Genomic DNA, 20,424 nt, shown 5'->3' on the forward strand with positions numbered 1-20,424 from the left:
ACGGATGACACCTATCATTTCTGCATGGACTACAGGGGGGTTAACGGGAAGACGAGCCTGGACGCATATCCCATGCCCCTGGTTCATGAGATTCTGGAGTCGCTGCATGGAGCTGCAGTTTTCAGCACACTAGACCTCCGCAGTGGCTATTGGCAGGTGCCGATGGACGAGGGGAGTAGGAAGAAGACGGCAGTCATCACCCCTGAAGGCTTGTTCCAGTTCACAGTCATGCCTTTTGGGCTTAAAAATGCTGGGGCCACCTTCCAGCGGCTCATGAAGCAAGTCCTGAGGGGGTTGATAGGCAAGATCTGCTTTGTTTACATAGACGACGTCATTATTTACTCACCTTCTATTAAACAACATCTCCAGGACCTGGACACCATCTTCCAACGATTACATCAAGCGCACCTTACGCTGAACACGAAGAAGTGTACCTTCATTCAACCCCACATACGCTTCCTCGGGCACATTCTTTCATCTGAGGGGGTCGCTGTAGACCCCGAGAAGACCTTAGCCATCCGAGACTACCCCACGCCCACGGATTTGAAATCTTTGCAACGTTTCCTTGGGTTAGTGGGGTGGTATCACAAGTTCATTCCCCGGATGGCTGATATAGCGGCTCCCTTGAACAACCTAAGAAAAAAAGATGTCCCGTGGGAGTGGACAGCAGAGTGCCAGGACGCGGTCGAGCAACTAAAGAGCCACCTTCAAGAGCCGCCCGTTCTGGCCCAGCCAGATCCGCAGCTCACTTTCCAGGTACAAACCGATGCCAGCAACCTGGGGCTTGGCGCCGTGCTCACTCAGAAAATCCACCAGGCTGAACACGTCATCGCTTACGCCTCTCGAGCCTTGCACGGCGCCGAGCTCAATTATTCGACAGCTGAAAAAGAGTGTTTGGCTGTCGTGTGGGCTGTGGAAAAATGGAGACACTATCTGGAGGGGGTTGAATTTGAAGTGTACACCGACCATCACGCTCTGACCTGGGTATTTAATCACCCGAAGACCTCCTCCCGTCTAACCAGGTGGGTGTTATGCCTCCAGAACTTCACTTTCAAGGTGACCTATCGGAAGGGCTGTGGCAATATTGTGCCTGATGCTCTGTCCAGGGTGTCGGAGCCACCGGGGATGGTGTGTTTGGCAGAGGCAAAGAAAATGATCCTCCCTCTGCCAAGAAGCCTGGAAGACCTGGCTCAAGCACAAGCCACCAGTCCATGCTGCCAGAGCATCAGGGAGGGACTGGAACAGCAGCGTACCGACCGGGTACACTTCGTGGACCTCCAGGGGGTTCTGTACAGGACCACTCCATCCTCCCTTGGGGGTCTGCAACACCAACTAGTCGTCCCGGAAGGGCTCATCCCCGACTTTTTAAATTACTATCACGACAGTCCTTTAGGTGGTCACCTTGGAAGGACAAAGACTTCATTAAAGATCCTGGGGGTTGCGTGGTGGCCATCTGTCCGGAAAGACGTTTGCCACCATGTGAAGAAGTGCATCACCTGCCAACAGCTCAAAAACCCACCTGGTAAACCGGCAGGATTTCTGCAATCGACAATCGCGGATGGACCGGGGGAGACTTTGGGAGTCGACCTGATGGGGCCTTTTCCTGTTACCAGCTCGAGGAAGACCATCCTGATGGTGGTGATTGATTATTTTTCAAAGTGGGTGGAGCTGTTTGCATTAACAGATGCAAAAACTAATAAGATCTGCTCCACCCTGAAGAACGAAATCTTCACCCGCTGGGGGGTGCCGAAGAACATCATCTCAGGTCCGCAGTTCACGAGCTCTCTCTTAGATGAACTTTATACAGCCTGGGAAGTGAAGAAAAACCTGACAACAGCTTACCATCCCCAGGCTAACATGACAGAGCGAGTGAACCGGACCCTGAAGAACATGATCGCCTCCTATGTGGGTGAACGCCATCAGGACTGGGATAAATGGCTCCCCGAGCTCCGGTTTGCCCTGAACACCGCTGTGCATGAGGCCACAGGTGAGACGCCTGCTTTGGTTGCGCTGGGCAGACAGCTAAAGGGCCCGCTTGACCGACTCCTTCCCAGAGCCCCTAATCCAGAAACCACCACTTACAATAACTTATTCAAAATTGAGGAATTACGGCGGAGAATCCAACAGAGGTTGGTGAGTTCGACATCCAGACATGCCAAGTTATATAATGCCCGGCGTAAGGAAGCGCACTTTCAGCCGGGTGATTTGGTCTGGATTAGAGCTCACCATCTCTCGGATGCCAGCAAAAGGTTCTCCGCCAAGCTAGCGCCTAAATGGTTAGGTCCGGCCAAAATCATTTCTCAAACCGGTCCCGTTAATTTCCAGTTTCAAAGGGGTATCGGCACTGACTCCAAGATAGACACAATCCATGTGGCCAATCTCAAGCCGTACTTCGGCCCTCCCTTGTCCAAGGTTGGGGGGGGGGGGGGGGGGGGGGGGATGTAGCGGGGCCACATAGTGTTTAAATGTCAGTTCTGAGTGCGTCTCGTTTCATTGTTCCGTTTACTGTTTATGTGCATCAGTTTATGCCGTCCCCGTAAAAAGGGGGACGGATGATGGAAGGAGACCACAGCCGCCAACCTGGAAAACACCTGTTTACAATCATTCAATCACAGCCGTCACAGGATTATTTAAGCCAGCAGGAGGAGAAGGAGGAGAGAGGAGAGAAGGAGATTTTGTTTCAACATTACGACCACGAGCAACCTGTACCTGTTTTCCATATTGCGCTTATCCATCCATTTTGTTTTCCATCTGCCGGATTTATTTCAAGGACCTCACCACAAGATACCCCGGGGTAGGACTTAATCATCCACCACATACACGAGGATTCACGGTGAGGCTGTTCCATTTTTTTCCGGGGAGAATCAAACAACTCTATCACTAATTCAGTCATCCGCTTTCAGGACATTTTTCTTTTTTACCGGACTCAAGTACTCATTCATTTTCAGTTTGTCTTTCGTTGTCATTATTCGTGTTGTGTGTTTATTTGTTACAGGGACAAGGGAGGGTTTTTGTTGTATATATTTATATATGGTTGGTGGTGTCTTGTTATTGCTGGGGTGGAGGGATATTTATATGTTTCTATTTTTATATTTCATTTCATTTAATACATATAATCTGTTTAATTTTACATCCTGTTTGTGTGCTTATATTTTTCACCGTCGATTGTGGGGAAAAGTTCATATGGTAAGAAGTACGGCTTGATAGTAGATTATTTCTCAGTAAATTATCCAGGCCACTGGTCTTGGAGGTGTAGCTGCCGGCTGGGTAAAAGGGGTCGGCCGTTACTATCTATCTATATCTATCTGCATAGAACACACTCAAACTACTGATGACAAAATTGAATTATAGCACAGTTGGTTGATAACATTGATAGCACTTAAAACTTACATATGAATTGTATCTAGTATCATACTCTACCTTTCATGACAGTTAAAAGGAAACATTCTGCTTGTGAACAAAGATGCATCAGCAAAGTAATGCAAATAAGACAACATAAATAATTCAAGTATATGATGCTGAACAAATCACAAATTGTTGATAGTAGTAGTAGTAAGTATCACCTAGTGTACCTTTTAACCCTGTGCCATCAGTTCCTGAAACCTTGTGGAAAAAACTATGATGACTGTTAAAGTGGAGTTCTCTATGAAGTGATCTAAATTAATTACAAATGCCCAAGTCAGTATTTAGTAGATGCAACTTTTGTACCCATGATAGCCTTGAGTCTGTTTGGGCTGGTCTCATCTTTGCACATAAGGACACTGCGATGTTTCCCCATTCTTCCTTGCAAAACTGCCCTATCCGAATGTTTGGGGATCATGAGTGAACAGAATTTTTCAAACCAGCCACAAATTCTCAATTGTAATGAGATTTGACTTAGCCACTCCAGTACAGCATTGTAGTTTTTAAGCCATTTCTGTGTAGCTTTGGCTTAATGCTTGGGGCCATTGTCTTGCTAGGAAAAAACTACTCCCATTTTGCTGCATTTGAAAACATGCCACTTAGTCTGATGGCAAAAAGCTCAATTTCTGACTCATCAGACAAAAGAATCTTCTTCCAGCATATTTCAGAGTCTCCCATGTTATTATGTGCATTTTTTAACAATGATTTTCTCTTTGTCTCTCTCCCATGCACCTGGGCAAAAACTGTTGTATGCACAGTCTCTAATCTAAGCCACTGTATCTTGTAACTTCTTCTGAAATATCATAGGTCATTTGATGGCCTCCCTCATGAGCCTTCTTTTCGCATGATCACTCAGTGTTAATCAGATTGCTGTAGTCAGATTTACAGTAGTATCATATCTTCCCATTTCTTAATGGTTGATTGAACTATACAGCAAGGAATATTCAGAGACTTGTGCCATGACTTGTGCTATTAATCACCTTTACACTAAGTTGCTTGGAGCGTTCCTCTGTCTTCATTATGTGGGTTAGACCACAGTACTGACTTACCACAAGTTGTACCTTCCAGATAAGATGCATTTACACTACTGGTCAATAGTTTTGGAACACCAGCTTTTCTTCAGATTCAGTTGAAATGCAATGAATGACCTAAAATGGTGCAAAGGTAAGTGGTACACTGCCAGAAGATTAAATTTAAAATTTAGGTTAACAAAAATTAAAAACTAAGGACATTTCAGAATATTACAAATTGGCCTTCTTCAGGGAACAACTAATAGGATACAACCTACAGATGTTCTGCAACAATTAAAGTAAATTAAGCCTTGCAAGTTGAAGCAAACGATTTGCACAGAAATCCTAATTTTTGTTGATTACTTAAAAACCCTCTGTCTGTCTTAAAGCAGAGTTGTATGACTGTGTTACTACACACTCTGAAGTACTACTTGGACAATATTACACTGTAGAAAGGTGTAAATTCCAGTGATAATGGCAAGAAAATTGCAATTAACAAATTAAATGAGACAGAGCATTATTACCCTTAGAAGTGTAGGCCTTCATTTAGAGAAATTGCAAAAAAAATCAAAGTGTCAGTGAGTACAGTGTCCTACATAATCCAAAGGCAATTGTAAACTAGAAGAAACTCTTGATTGGAAGAGAACTGGCAGATCCAAAGTCCAGCCCGATCAGAAGATTGTAGGATAGACACCTCACTGGACAACAGCTTCAAGCACAGTCTAACAGTGGTCGAAGAAAGCAAGTCTCAGTTTCTACTGTGAAGAGGAGACATTGTACTGCAGTTTTCACAGGGCGAGTGGCACTAAGAAAGCCATTCCTTAAAGGACAAAATAGGGTCTTGAAACACTGGCTGTGGACTATTGCAGACTGGAAAAAAGTCTTATGGACAAATAAATAAAAATTTGAAATCTTCAGTTCATCATGCAGGGAGTTTGCACACTGTTGAGCTGGTGAAAGGATGGTTCTTTGGTGTGTGACACCAACTGTCAAACATGGAGGACAACATCTGATGATCTGGGGATGTTTTTCTGGAGGCAGAGCTGGTGACTTGCACAGAGTTTCTGGCATTCTAAATCAAAATGTTTACCACAGTTTGGCTGTCATATCAGCAAAAGGTGGCTACTTTGACTTTTTCATTTTCCGAAGTTTACATTAAGACATTAAACTGTATGCACTCCCATAAAAACTGAAAAAATTGAGGTGTTCTAAATGTTTTAAGTAGTAATTGATTTCAATCAATTAAAACTCCTTGACTACAGACAGGTGATCTTCATTAAATTAATTATGTGACTTCTAAAACCTATTAGATGTACCAGTGATGATTTACATGTGTCATATTAAAGTAGGTGAATACTTATGCAATCATTATTTTGTGTTTTACATTTGTAATTATTTTAGACCACTTGCAGAGACCCATTTTCACGTTGACATTAAAGAGTCTTTTTCTGTTGATCAATGCTCGAAAAATCAAGGTTAAATTTACTGTAATTTAATGTTGTATAACAATAATATGTGAAAACTCCAAGGGCTGAATACTTTTTATAGACACTGTAAGTCAGTATTCAGTTATCGTAAAGTGATATGATAAACATGTTGAGGGATGTTCTTTATGACATTTCAAAAATAAAATGTATTTAGCAATACACTTAGATAAACAGGCCAATTAACTTTTTTTGAAAAACCAATGAGAACACTTTCATGTTGGGAGACCCAATTATAAGAGTATATTTTGCAGCTCTAAAATGTCTCTAATACTACCACCATAAAAACAATCACACAAGGCAACTATTCAGTTGTTCATTTCACTATTGTTGAACGACAGCTTAAATCACAGTGAATAGTGGCTAACAGATTTTAAATTAATATTATTCAAAATGTATGACAGTTTAAATTATTTTTTGACTATTAACATACCACTTTCTCTTTCATGGTATGAAGCCAATTAGGTTAAAAGTCAGTCACTCAAAGAGGAGATGGAAATGGTATACATAATCAGAAGTTTACATTGGTTTTGACCTTGCTGTATTTATTGACCTACAGTAGATCATGACACTGGCTCTGTTTTGATACTTTGATTTCTGGTTTTTAACCATTTTGGATGCCACATTAAGATTTTTTTATTTTAGACAGGGTATTTAGTCTCTGCTGCTATATTACTGTTTTACAGTGAATTCCCACCTTAAACAAAAATGGATACTCAGTTGTAGTTATTCATTACTGTTTCAAACTTAAATATTTAGGTAACTCTAGATAAATACATACTGTATTTGTATGATCAACTCATCTCTAGAATGTGTGTACCAATGTGTGTACCAACTCTTATAGCCACTGGCATTATTCTTCCAATACCAGTTTAGAACCCAATAATACTCACTTTCTCACTGTATAATGCTATTGCACAGGAGCAGGGCTATTTGAAAAAAAGTCACCATATATATATATATATATATAAGTAATATTTAGAGATACCATGACAGTGTTATCTATTCTGTCAGAAACATTTAATCTGAAGAGGAGACTGAGTAGTTTAGGGCACTCCAACAAAGGACTGCAATAACTTACTGTCATCAATTTAGCAAATATACTTTGTTTCACAGTCACCAAAGTGACATTTTTATTTTGTTATTAAAAAGTTAGTTATTATTACTGAGGCAAATAAAGCCTTTAACAAATGGATGGAAATCCTTCCGAAAGTCCATAAACCTGGATTTCTTTCAATGAACCTTTAATTGTGTCACTATTATAAACAAAAACTTACAAATAAAACTGATTTTGAAACTTACACTTTTCTAGTTCTAGATAGTTCTAGAGACCCTCATATGTGTGAGTCAACACTTCATGCACACTGAGTATATGTAAATTATTTTCTTTGAAGAAACAACATAACAATTATATGTGATCCCTCACAACATCTTCAAGTGCTGACTCAAACCTGTATCTTCCAGATCTTTTGATCTGATTCTGACAACCCATTTTTGGTGGAATAAATTAGTTTTGGCTCATTTTCCTTTTTATTAATTTGATTTTGGTTCAGTAATGTGAAGAAAGAGATGTAATAAAATCAGTGCACTTCCAATCTGCCCCATGTAAATATTAATCTTTACATGGCCCTAGTTTCCAGATTAATAAATGCAAACATATATTGAGTAAAAGTTGTGACAAAAGTTTCTTTATTCAATTTAAACTGCATAGTCACTTTTGATTTGTTAAGCAGGAACACTTAATTCCTAGGTGTTCATCCTGATTGACCTATGTATTAGGAGGAAATTAAAATTGCAAAGGCAACATGAGAAATTTATCATTGTGCCTTCCTGTTTTGTTTATAAACTATACCAATGCATAAATAATATAATTACAATTTATTATTACAGTATTTTTTAGCAACTCAACTTGTCTTTTTAATCATGTTTTTCTAATGTCCTATCATATGTTCAATATATTTTCTACAAATTTTACTTATTTTCTTACAGTCTAGTCTTCTTTCCAGTTGATCAACCCTTCAGTGTTCTGTTCTGTTCTAGTCATACCGTACACAATTTCAGTTTTACCAAAGGGCATAATGGTTACAGTCCCTATTCATCTTATTCGTGGTGGGAAAATGAGCACTGCTACAGTATATTTTACTTTAATTGTTTGTTCATACTTAGAGTTTAACCTTTTCCCTGTCAGAGTTATACAGTATAAGCCGGTGATGAGTTTACTAAAAGCGCTGTACTATCTATATATATAAAAGACCAAGTCACCTGACCATGGGGTAAGCACGCACGCAAGACAGAGCCCCGCCCACCAACTCTAACCCTCCTCCTGCGTCCACCCCTGCTCTCGAGGCATGAGCAGGCAGTGCGCATGGGGTACGCATGACAAAGCCCTGCCCGCCAACTCTAAGACCATGGGGTACGCACGACAGAGCCCCGCCCGCCAACTCTAACCCTCCTCCCTCGTCATGGGATACACACGACAGAGCCCCGCCCGCCAACTGTAACCCTCCTCCCGTGTCCACCGTCGCTCTTGAGGCATGCACACTGCCTGCTCATGTGCCCGCCCCCAACTCCTTCTTTGCTCTGTGCTACAGTCCACATGCACCTCTGAGCCACGTTGACTGTTCATTTTCCTAACATGGACACCACTTCACATGTACTTCATGGAAACAACTCTTCTTTCAAGGTTATACAAATTCCTGCATCACGTTACTGTTTCTTTCTATCAGTCGGATATTTCTGGAAAAATGTCATCGACGAAACTGTTGCTCTCGAACTTCACAACATGACTGTAACTTTTGTTTGACAACATTGCGATAACTTCGGCGATGTGCTGTCCGTTGTTCTTAGTCATGGAAGCATAATCACACAGTCTGCTCAACAATATGCTGACTACATGAATACTTCCAGAGTTTATGGTGGCGAGGCAGAAATTGTGGCGATGTCCCAAATACTTCCAGCTACTATCACCATTCACTTCCGAGAACGTCCTTCATTCCCCGAAGAATTTCTTAGCAGTCTTACTCCCACTGGCATGCCTCCGCATAAACTCAGAATTAAAATTGGTTCAGTCGTCATGCTTCTCAGAAAACTCATGCCAGCAAGAAATCTCTGTAATGGCACTAGACTGACTGTTATCAGCATTCACCGCAATGTACTGGAGTGTAAAACTATCGCAGCTGCTACCTCACAAACTGTCCTTATTCCCCAGATTTCCCTGACCCCATCATGATTCAAATTTGCCTTTTACTTTTACACACAGACAATTTCCTGTTAGATTAGCCTTTGCAATGACAATTAATAAGACACAGGGCCAAACTTTCAAAAACATATGCCTGTATCTGCCAAAACCAGTTTTCAGTCACGGACAATTGTTTGTTGCTCTCTCCAGAGTTCCATCTTTTCATTCACTCACAGTCGTATCCTCAAACCCACCCCATTTGGACAACTATGTCTTTCAGGAAGTGTTCACCCATCAATAAATAATTATGCGGCGTACGGCTAGTCTGTTATATTAAACATTGCCACAATAATTCAGAATAAAGAATAGAAGGGACAATAAAGTGCCAAGAATGTTTTGAGCACAAGATATTACGCTGATCAGAATGTGGCTGTGAAGAATCGTTTGATATTCATTCATTGCCGCTACTGGCAAGGACATGGAAAAAAGAAGACAAAGGACAACCCCTAACTGAAAAAGGGGCTTGAGTATGATGACCTGGCTGTTTCAAAGAAATATAGTCCAGTAGTATGGAGAATTTTTTTTTCCTGCTACTGGATAAAAATATGTATTTTATGTCAGTGGTGTTTTACAGGAGATCCTTGAGTTTTGTGTGTATTTAAAGTAAGTTGTAGGCTTGAGTAAGTATATTTTTAAAATGTATAGTCATGGTAGAATAATTTTCTCATGAATTGGTACAGATTTTAATGTTTGTTGTTACTTTCATAATAATAATAATGAAAAACATTGTTTCATTGGTTTACAAGCTTTGCCCTGCATCCACCTGATGTGTTTAATTTTATTTTTTTCAATGATTCCTTGGTGCGTTGACTGGTATGTAATTGTAATGTGTTGTTTTGTGAATTGGTGCTCCTATTGTTTTTACACTTAAGTTTATGGCCTTAACCCTATAAGATGAGCCCCACTGTTTTGGACCCACTGGTGGGATCGAACATTAATGCAAAATTTAAACAAAAACTGAATAAAACCATTTATTCACTCACTGCTATAATTAAAATATTATGTTTTGTCATAATAATGTCATATTGCATAACTTAATACCACATTACAATGGTTTTTTTCTTCCCATAAATATAGCCAGATTTCTGCATCATAGCAACACCTGCAACAAGCCCTCCAGCTCTCTTGAATGTCCCTATTCAATTGTGTACAATTTGACAGACAGACTACTATATACTAAACGAGAGGGGTGTTTCAGCTTTCACTGACACCACATTCTACTTCTATGTTTTCCACTTTCTATATTTCAATTTTGTTTTTTGTAAAGACATTTTGAATCTTGCAGTTATTGGTGTTGTAATGTGGATATACACAGGCCACGGATTTTTCAATAATGGATATGTATGCTGTGGATACTTATCTGAAAACAGTAAAAACAAAGAAAAAGAATTGTGTTTTTTGTAATGGTTCAAAATAGTAAAATTAGATATTTCATAGCATTTTTTTCTGGGTGTTACTGACACATTCAATGATACTTTTATAGTGTTTGGAAGCTAATTCCAACATCTATAGAAGTACAAATAATATTCAAAGTGTATTATTTGTTAAAAATGTTATTGAATTTTGCAACTCATTCTGCTGCAACACATGTGTACAACATAAGTAATTCCTCAGCTGTAAAATTATAAAAGAAAAATGTCTGACCTTCATTTTGAGGGTTAGAACATGAATATTGTGTGAAGGATGATGAAGTTATTATCAGAAAATAGCCAAAAATGAGGTTAAGTGTAGGCACTTACACACTAGGTATCCCTCCATTGAAAACCACCATATTGCAAAGTTGCATTTGTATGTTGTAATAAACTCATAACTATACCAAAAGCAATAATGGTATTTTATATACCCAAGGGTGTCTCCTTTTAATTAAATCATAAGTTCCATGTAGTCTGCTCTTTTTCATTAGCAAAATTTGTGATTTGCACATGCATGTGCTGAGGCAAGCAGTGTGTCACAGCTGAGTGAATCTGATATTATCAAAGATCCCACCTATGTTGTGCCACATACGAGGGGGAGTCAAGTTAGAAAAAGGGATTTATTAGAAATTGGAATGAACCTTAACAAAACTGATAATGTCATTTCTCAATGTAGTCTCCACCATTCTCAAAGCACTTGCGCCACCTGCCTGGAAGTGCCTGGATTCCAGCAGAATAAAGGTTTTTGTCTTGTCCTCACAACCACTCATGCACCTGAGTTACTGTCGAACGCTACATGCTGAGGGGTACTACAGTCACTAGTGCAAGTTACTGTGATTTGCTGGAGCTGCTATTTGATCCAAGCAGCTGAGACTTCTGTCTCAAGGAGTCCTTTTACTGCAAGACAATGCCTGACCACACACTGTTAAGAACACACAAAACACACAAAAGATACACACAAAAACAGACACATTATATATTACAATGACGCAACAACTAATCAATTTGTAGCTACAGTATGTATGTATAATTATGTACTCATCCAAAACTTCCATCCATCCATCCATTTTCCAACCTGCTGAATCCAAACACAGGGTCACAGGGGTCTGCTGGAGCCAATCCCAGCCAACACAGGGCACAAGGCAGGAACCAATCCCGGGCAGGGTGCCAACCCAAAACTTTTACTTTCAAAATTATTTTTCATGTTAGTCCTTGAAGCTATTTTTGTTTAACACTAAACACAGGGAAACCTTACATGTTGTGTGATAGGTTGGTTTTTTTTTTGCTGCAATATACCTATCTTCTTCTACCACCTGATGCGGTTGGCCCACAGAAGTTCCATGTGTTTTTAATTTATTGTTTGTTGTTGTTTTTTCATTTCATGTCTGGAATAAACTAAGTACATACAGTATATATATTTTAATGCCAGCTTCGATCAGTGCTGAGTTATGGGAGTGGTGATAAAGCCTTTCTTGGCAGAACTGGGCAGGGACCCCCAGGACTAGTCATACACACCACGCACACAAACCTAAACCAGTGTTTCTCTGCGATTGTTGGGTCGCAGGTGGCCATTGTTGTATCTCAAGCACATGAAAGCTGTTCACAGTACAGTGAACCCTCGTTTATCACGGTTAATCCGTTCCAGACTCTACCACGATAAATGAATTTTCGCGAAGTAAGATTCTTTATTTATAAATCGAAGATTTTCGCAGTTAGAGTATAGAAAACCTGTTTACGACCTTCTAAATACGTTTTTTAACATTATTAGAGCCCTCTAGACATGAAATAACACCCTTTAGTCACCATTACACTCGTATTACCCAATATATTAGACAAAATAAGAGAAAATAAGACATATTAGATGTTACAAATATCATATTATTATTATTGTACTGTACATTTAATTACACACAAACACAGTTCTTACACACAACCACTAACCTATGAAGGCACAAGCTCAGTAGCAGAGTCTTCAGGTTGTAAGCTGGAGCGCTGATCGCACCCTCAGAGGACACACACGCCCCTGGGAAAACCCCTGAAACAGCTGACAGTCTACCTTCACATTGCTCCTTACCCTTCTTACTTGCGCTATAACGCACGATAAACCTCTCACGCGGTACTCCGCTTACTTAAAAGTATTGTGCAGCGCCTCTCAGCTTTGGAATTGGTTGTTTTGTTTCTCTCTCTCTCTCTCAGACATTCTCTGCTCCTGGTGGAACTGTCATCTCTGACTTGTCAAGGAGCACGTTTAAACTTTTGAAAAGAGACAAATGTTTGTTTGCAGTGCTTTGAATAAAGTTCTTTATTTTCTACAACCTATTGTGTTTCTGTGCAAATCTGTGACCCAAGCGTGATAAGGTGGTGCAGTATCTTCAGCAGGTGCGTCTTTGTATTCTTCCGCCGAAGGAGTACTAGTAGTAGGCAGTGGGTGTCTGGGTCGCGGCTGAAGAACATCTTGATAGGCAGTTGCTGGCGCTGTCTTTTCATATGCGTGAGGAGGATTTTGTAGGGTATTGCCATCTTTGATCATATCCAAGAGTTTCACCTTCTCCTGGATGGTAAGCATCTTCCTCCGGCGCTTAGTTTCATTGTCAGAAGGCTTAGAAAAAGCAGCACGTTTAGGAGCCATCGTGGGGCTTAGATGAAAGTTCTCAGAAAGCACATGCGTAGTGACGTAAGCGTGTATGAGAAAAAATCACGATAGAGTGAAGCCACGAAAGTCGAAGCATAATATAGCGAGGGATCACTATATTAGATTAAAGAGTGGTCCCCAATTAAAGTTTGCACTATGTAATTTAATGACATTCAATTGTGATTAAACTGCAAGAAGCAGTGTGGCGCAGTGTGATACAAATACATTTGATCAAAGAGCAATCAACCGTGAACGTTTGCGTGGGGTGATTCAGTGACATTCAATTAAAGGGCTTCTCACATGAAAGCTCTAGCGGGTATGCAAATAAGTTGACACTGAAAGGGCACTGCTAAGGAAACTAAATGGGGAGAATGTGCAGCAGACAGTGCCTGCTTAAGGTAAATGGACACATGACGCTTGGCCTGTAAATGTGCATGCTGCGACACTTCAAAGTTATACTAAGTAGTACTTACAAAGCAAGCATAGCGTTTAGTCCTTCAGCTAATATGCAGTTTTCAATAGAGTAAAAACCGTGACTCAGGGTCTTCATATTTCGTATCACTAGAATTCTGTAACATTTTCTAGGACTTCCTCAACTATAAGTTTTATTTTTAAAATTTAAATATGATGATGTAATAGAGTCATTAGTTTTTTTTCCCAATGATAGCTGTGGGAAGATGGCAATGGGAGAGAGGAAAACAAAACAATTTTTCAGGGATACATTTAAGAATATTTAAAAGTTTTATTTTCCATCCATCCATCCATTTTCCAACCTGCTGAATCCGAACACAGGGTCACGGGGGTCTGCTGGAGCCAATCCCAGCCAACACAGGGCACAAGGCAGGAACCAATCCCGGGCAGGGTGGCAACCCACCGCAGGACACACACAAACACACCAAACACACACTAGGGCCAATTTAGAATTGCCAGTCCACCTAACCTGCATGTCTTTGGACTGTGGGAGGAAACCCACGCAGACACGGGGAGAACATGCAAACTCCACGCAGGGAGGACCCAGGAAGTGAACCCAGGTCCCCAGGTCTCCCAACTGCGAGGCAGCAGCGCTACCCACTGCGCCACCGTGCCGCCCAAGTTTTATTTTCCATAACCAAAAGTTAAAATAATTAGATTCAAAGCAAGCCAAAAAGACGACCAAGTAACTCAGTAGTCTGACATTCAATTATTAGAAGTCCACCATTTGTACTCCAATCAATTTCTTAGTTCAAAAACAATTCTTGCTCTTAATGAAACATAATATTCAGTTTTATGGCTTTTTAGAACTCCCATTCTGCCACAGCAGACATTTCAAAATTGTTGCTTTTTTTTCCTAATGACACCAAACAAAATTTTTTATAGACAAGAAAAGATCAGTATTTCTCACAACACCATTTTTTATTTCAAAAACAACAAAAAAATATTAAATATTAATATTAAAAAGCAAGTCAATTAAAATAAAGTTTGCTCAATCAGCAGCATTAACTGATTACTAATTTAAAAAGTGTCTGGATAAAAAACCTTCAGCCACTTCAGTCTATTATGGAATTTAATGTCTTTTTGGTTTAAATATTTTTTCCTTTCTTCCAACAACAGACTTATACTTTCTCTAGTTTTTCTCATATAACTCAGTAGCAATTGGCAGAACCAGCCTTAATACTCTTAATAACAGGGTCTTATTGATAGAAACATTATACCATATACTATGTTGTATATATACCTTTCATACTTACACCCTGGGTCTGAATATCAGCCTAGGCACTGCCAGTGTGAAGTTTGCATGATCTTCTCATGTGTCTGTGGAATTTCCTTTGACACCCTAATGGTTTATGTCTTAGATTACTTAGACACTCTAAATTGACTGTGTGTGACTGAGAGTGGATGTTAGTGTGTTTCCTATGATAGAGAGACAGACCAATCCACCACTGGTTCCTTCCCTGTACCCAATGATCCTAGGAAAGGCACCAACTCCCACAAAGAGGTGTGCATCAGGACTGTTATCTTGTGAAATCCATGTGTTACAATACATAAATTGTGGGAGCGGGACTTTGTCACTGTCATGTGGTTGATGAAGGTGGGTCAAAAAATAAAATTTTGGGATAAATGCAGCGTGAAAATGTCTTTGTAATATTCAATAATATAATGTGATTCTTGGTACTTTCAGTATGAATAATAAAATATTACTTAATAAAAGCAAAGTATTAAAATTCAGTTGTAATACTATTTTTTGGGTGAACGTCATTTCCAATGTCTGATAATCAAAGCCTGTTGAGAAACTGCTCACTGCAGATGTGCAAAGGTCAATCCAAATTGACCAGTATAGCACAGCAAAAAAGACAGGGATGTCAAATATTCGAACCTTATTTTAAATTCAGATGGAAAAATTATGAGCCATCTTAGCTGTGACAAATAGTACAATGGACATAAATTAGGTATCCTCAGCTGCAACATGTTTGTTTAATACTCACAGGCAAACCAAACTATGTTTCAGAGAAAATAAAGCCATTAAGCAAGAAACAATAGAAAAATGTGTTGAATCTGTGTGGCAAGACTCTTATTCCTATGATTTTGTAACCTGTGAAGTCTTTTTGCAGCTCTCCTGACGGATCCAAGACCTGGATTACATTTCTGTGTCTGGTCATTTTCTGTGAGGATTTCTCACATTTTCTCTGTGTGTTTGTAGGTGTTCCTATGAGTACTCCTGTTCTTCTCCCACATCATCAAAAATATGCAAATTAGATTATTTGGTGACCCTAAACTGACCCCAATGTAAATGACTATGTGTACTCAGTAGGTGACTGGCACTCTGTCCTGGGTTATTTCACACTTTGAGCCCAGTGCTGCTGGGACAGGCTCCAGCCCATAATGGCATTTAATTGGATCCAGCGGATTTGAAATTGCATGTATGTAACCCGTCTTTAGTTTTAATACCTCTCCTCTAGTTTCTAAGAACTTTATACCCTCACTCAACTATATATGCCAAACCTCTTCAATGGTCCTTCCCCTACCTTGTGTTCAGATAGGCAAATACCAAGAACAGAAAAACATCATGATCTGAAAATGGCACAAAACATCCCCTTTACTGCCAAAATCATTTGTGAAGATACTTGAACTTCCAAACATGTAGTGGTAACTATGGAGTGCCTACTCTAATAAACTGTGCCCTGTGTTATTGGAGCTGTAAAGAAGCAGTAGCACTAATGTGCCTCCATTTGTACAATACATTATATTAAACATGTTGTTAAGGGTAAACTACTGAACATTACAGACACAAAACTGGAAGAGAGAGTCATAAGAATGAGCATTACCATTTGGAGTCATTTTGGTCAAGCATCTGATTAATGTTGCCCTATACTGACTGAATCAGAGGCTGGAGGAGCATTCTGCTTGTGGGGAGTGAGTTTATTTCAGTATGACTAGAAAGCAGATGCACTGTCTATTTCTGACAATTACATTTTAGGACACTTCAGCATCTGCTTGTACATGTTATGTAATAACAGTGAACACATTAAAAAACAAATTTGTAATATATTCTATTACAAAGTAAATGGTCAAAAATAATTTTCTGTAGACTTTAAAGAATATTACCCAGGACGAAACCAAAAATAATTTTAAAACATTTAAAATTCTATTTTTATTTTTTTTTTCTGTCATATTACATGTTCCTTAATAATGATTCAGAGTTTCACATTTGCTTCTGCTTTTAGCAAGAATGATTAAAAGAGTGTCAGTTTAAATCCAGATTTGATAAGATCAAAAAACTACACTACAAACATCTGATTCACCATGACATAAATTGTATTTACTTTTTTTAATTAAAAAATTATTGATTGACACCAGTTTGCTTTCTGAACTGGATTCTCAAAACTGAAAAAAAAATACCTTTCTGAAAATGCTACACCTTATCTAAAGTTTTAATAATGTGAAACAAAAACACTGATTACTGCTTTACTCCCAATATCCACTCGTTATTTTATTTTCCTTAATTCACATTCTTAATTATAAGGTAGTTAAGAACAGTCTATAGTGGCAGATGGAGTGCTACTCCATGGGCAGGCAAACTCCACCCAGCAGGGTTGCAGTTGCGGCATGTTTTTGTTCCAGCCCAATTTCTTAATAAGAAGTCAATTATTGCTGTTGAAACACTTGCTCCGCAAGAAACATTTTTATGCATCATTTTAGCTGTCACTCTTATTATGATTCCCCACTCCTTAATTGCTTGTTTAAGTCTTGAACAGCTGCATTTACTGGTTTTAACTGTTTCTTATTAGCAATATGACGCAAATAACAAAGGAACCAGCAGTCCTCCATCTGACTTGATTTCATTTACACCTGTGTACGCTCATCATGAACTATCAAGTTTAGTAAAATATTTGAAAGTAATCTGAAGAGCAAAAAGTGAATGACGGGGAGCTGATCATCTGCTTCAGGTTACAAATCATTTGGATGATTGAAAAGGAAAAATAATCTGCACTTTAGAAATTACCTTACATGGCAGGATGAAACCACTAACAAGCCATAAAATTAAAAAAAAATCTATTATTAACAAGGATTGCTCTCTAATTAAGCAATCAAACTGGAAAAAAACTGCAGGCACTATGGCCCACCAGGCCTATTTTGGGCCACAAATCAACTTAACAACTGCACACTTTTAGAATTCAGGAGAAAACCTGGGAGAACTTGCAGACTGTTTTCAAAAAGGAATCAAACAAAAATCCCAGGGGCTATGGAACGCCCACAGTATCACAATGGCACAGATTAAATGCGTCATTGTTGTATAATATAAGCCACTATTCCACTAACACCAATAACCAAAATAAATCTGATAGAGTGAGTTCAAACATTTTTTTGCAAATTTCTAAGGATTTGTAGAGTCATAACATTAAATATAAGACAGACATTTATGTATGTGGAGGAAATTATTGTAATGCCTGTTGCTGTTCTTTTTGCTTTTTATTGTTCCCACTTCAGGCAGGATTCCAGCTGTGTGGTAATTGTGGCAGAGTTTTTGTATTTTTTTCTCTATTTTATGTTGTATATGTATTATTTTTTGTAAATATTTCAATGTTTGGATTTGTTTGCAATGCTCGCTATTTATGCTAAACAAAATATTGACTGTACTTGATTATAGATGCAGTGTTAGCACTTTTCCATGTTTAATGCGACTTTGAATCTTCTAGTTATAATGAAATGCTGAACATTGGTAAATATCAGAAAAAAACATTCTGTCCAAAGTAAAACTGTTCTAAAAAAAAGAAGGAAAAGTTTTAAAGTAAAACGGACAATTAGCAATACAATAATCTATTTCCCTATGTAATATTTGGGTCAAATATGTTTAATGTAATCAATGAACAGAGAGATTGCTTGTATTTTGTTTTCACCAAAAATTAAAAATATGTTAACCATGCAGAAATAACGAAAGGATATATACAGCGGTATGCCAAGTAAAGCAATGAATAAACAGTACATTATACAAATATTTTAAAATAATGAATAGCTTTTTTGCAGGTTTATGATTAGCAAAGTACACTATTAAAATACCATAGTACTTGAATAAGTAGAATTTGTAATTTTTTGTTGTTAAATTTAGATCTTTATTAACATGGTATATTGAAAGTAAGACTACATGTTTAATCAAATGAAACATGTGCTCATTTTCACAATGCCATTTTAAATGCACTGCGGTGGGCTGGCGCCCTGCCTGGGCATTTGTTCCTGCCTTGTGCCCTGTGTTGGCTGGGATTGGCTCCAGCAGACCCCTGTGACCCTGTGTTAGGATATAGCGTGTAGGAAAATGACTGACTGACTGACATTTTAAATGCAAGTGGTATGTTTTCATAATATATACAAAAAAATCAGTAAGGATATATATTCCTTTACTTAAATACTGTTTTTCTCCTACATCCCAAAGATCTGTTTCAAGTTAACTCGAAAATATAAATTGTCACATGTTAAGCATGGCAACATGCATGAGTGAGCAAAGGACTGTTGCCATTCCAGGCTGGACTCCTACCGTGTGCTGGATGTGGTTGGAATAAGCTTACATCTCAGAACCAGAGAAATGGATCAACTGGGTTTGAATATTTTGTTGCTATGACTTTATAAAACACCTGAAACAACAGCATCAACCTTCTCTTGTTCATGGTTCTAGTTAAAGGACAAAGGTCATTCAGAAGCAGACTGAGACCAAAAATGTCCCGCCTGCACCTGGACCCATAAAAAAGGCCCATAGATACATGCTCCATAGAATGAGGGGATTCAGGCTTCTGTCTCATAAATTAAGTAAAATGCATCCTCACAGTTTTCCTCATATTCTCTCTTGCAGAAAGTTGGTTTATTTTCGGTATACTGTATTCACTTTCTGTACTATTGAAATTTACCGACTGTGACTGAAATTTCATACTGTACCTAAGTCTCTTAAGGTGTGACCGAAACGGACTAAGTCCTCCAGAAGTCTAGCGAGCCCCTTAATATATCTGTATAACTGGGTCGCCACACGCACCGTTACCCGACCCCTTCTTTCATGACAAAACCTAGTCGTCTTATCATTTTTCACGTAAGCGCCATGATTCTGTACAGGTGTTTGCTACTCACAAGAAGTCTGCAACTATCCACAGCACCGCCGCCGCAATCCAGAGGGCAAAGGACACGCACACCTTCTCATTGGCGAAGCAACGCTGTAAGTACTCAGTGGTCCAGGGGGGCAGCGCGCGTGCCACCTTTCCGCTCATGCTTCACGCCTTGGGGTAGAGGCCGATCACAAATGCGGGCCTTCACTTCTGGCGAAGTTGCGTTCGAAAAGAATCGAGCATTTTTGTATCCCAAACCACGAGAGCGGCATTTCCCACACACGCATCCCCGCCTTCTCCTGCATACCGGATGGGTGGCATTCCCAGGCCAAGGCGGAGCCCATTGGCGCACCCTTATGAGTACCTTTACCGTAAGTTAACTTTCTCTGTAGTATTTTTACTGCTTAATTACATCCGTTTTTTCAGTTTTTATAACCAAGTAGATCGAACGGGTTAAAGAAAACTAAGTTTTGTTTGAATTGTATTATGGACGTGTCTCGTTTAGAAATCTTTACATTTTAGTCATTTACCCATGGAACTAACTAACTGTATTTCGTTATTTCGTGGGATTCAAATGTTAATGAAGCATAGTTAATTCACAGGTATGCATTGAAAAAATGTTTTGATTACTTCATGTGATTTCTACAAATATTTGGTCGCTGAATTCAAAAATAAAAACGCAT

General features: G+C 39.2%; 1 protein-coding gene across 6 annotated transcripts in view; it reads right to left on the reverse strand.

The window, feature by feature from the left end:
• Positions 1-20,005, reverse strand: part of tmem44 (transmembrane protein 44) — a 60,226-nt gene extending 40,221 nt beyond the window's left edge. For 5 of the 6 annotated variants that reach the window (XM_028795039.2, XM_051922244.1, XM_051922243.1 and 2 more), the window contains exon 1: positions 19,767-20,005. In XM_028795039.2, coding sequence (XP_028650872.1) covers positions 19,767-19,903 — 137 coding nt within the window. In that variant the 5' untranslated portion in view covers positions 19,904-20,005. The remainder of the gene's footprint in view (positions 1-19,766) is intronic. The other variant, XM_051922245.1, reaches the window with a different exon arrangement.
• Between the last annotated feature and the right edge of the window lie 419 nt (positions 20,006-20,424).

Source organism: Erpetoichthys calabaricus, chromosome 2 (genome assembly GCF_900747795.2).
Source record: "Erpetoichthys calabaricus chromosome 2, fErpCal1.3, whole genome shotgun sequence".
In the NCBI taxonomy this organism is placed as follows: Eukaryota; Metazoa; Chordata; class Cladistia; order Polypteriformes; family Polypteridae; genus Erpetoichthys; species Erpetoichthys calabaricus.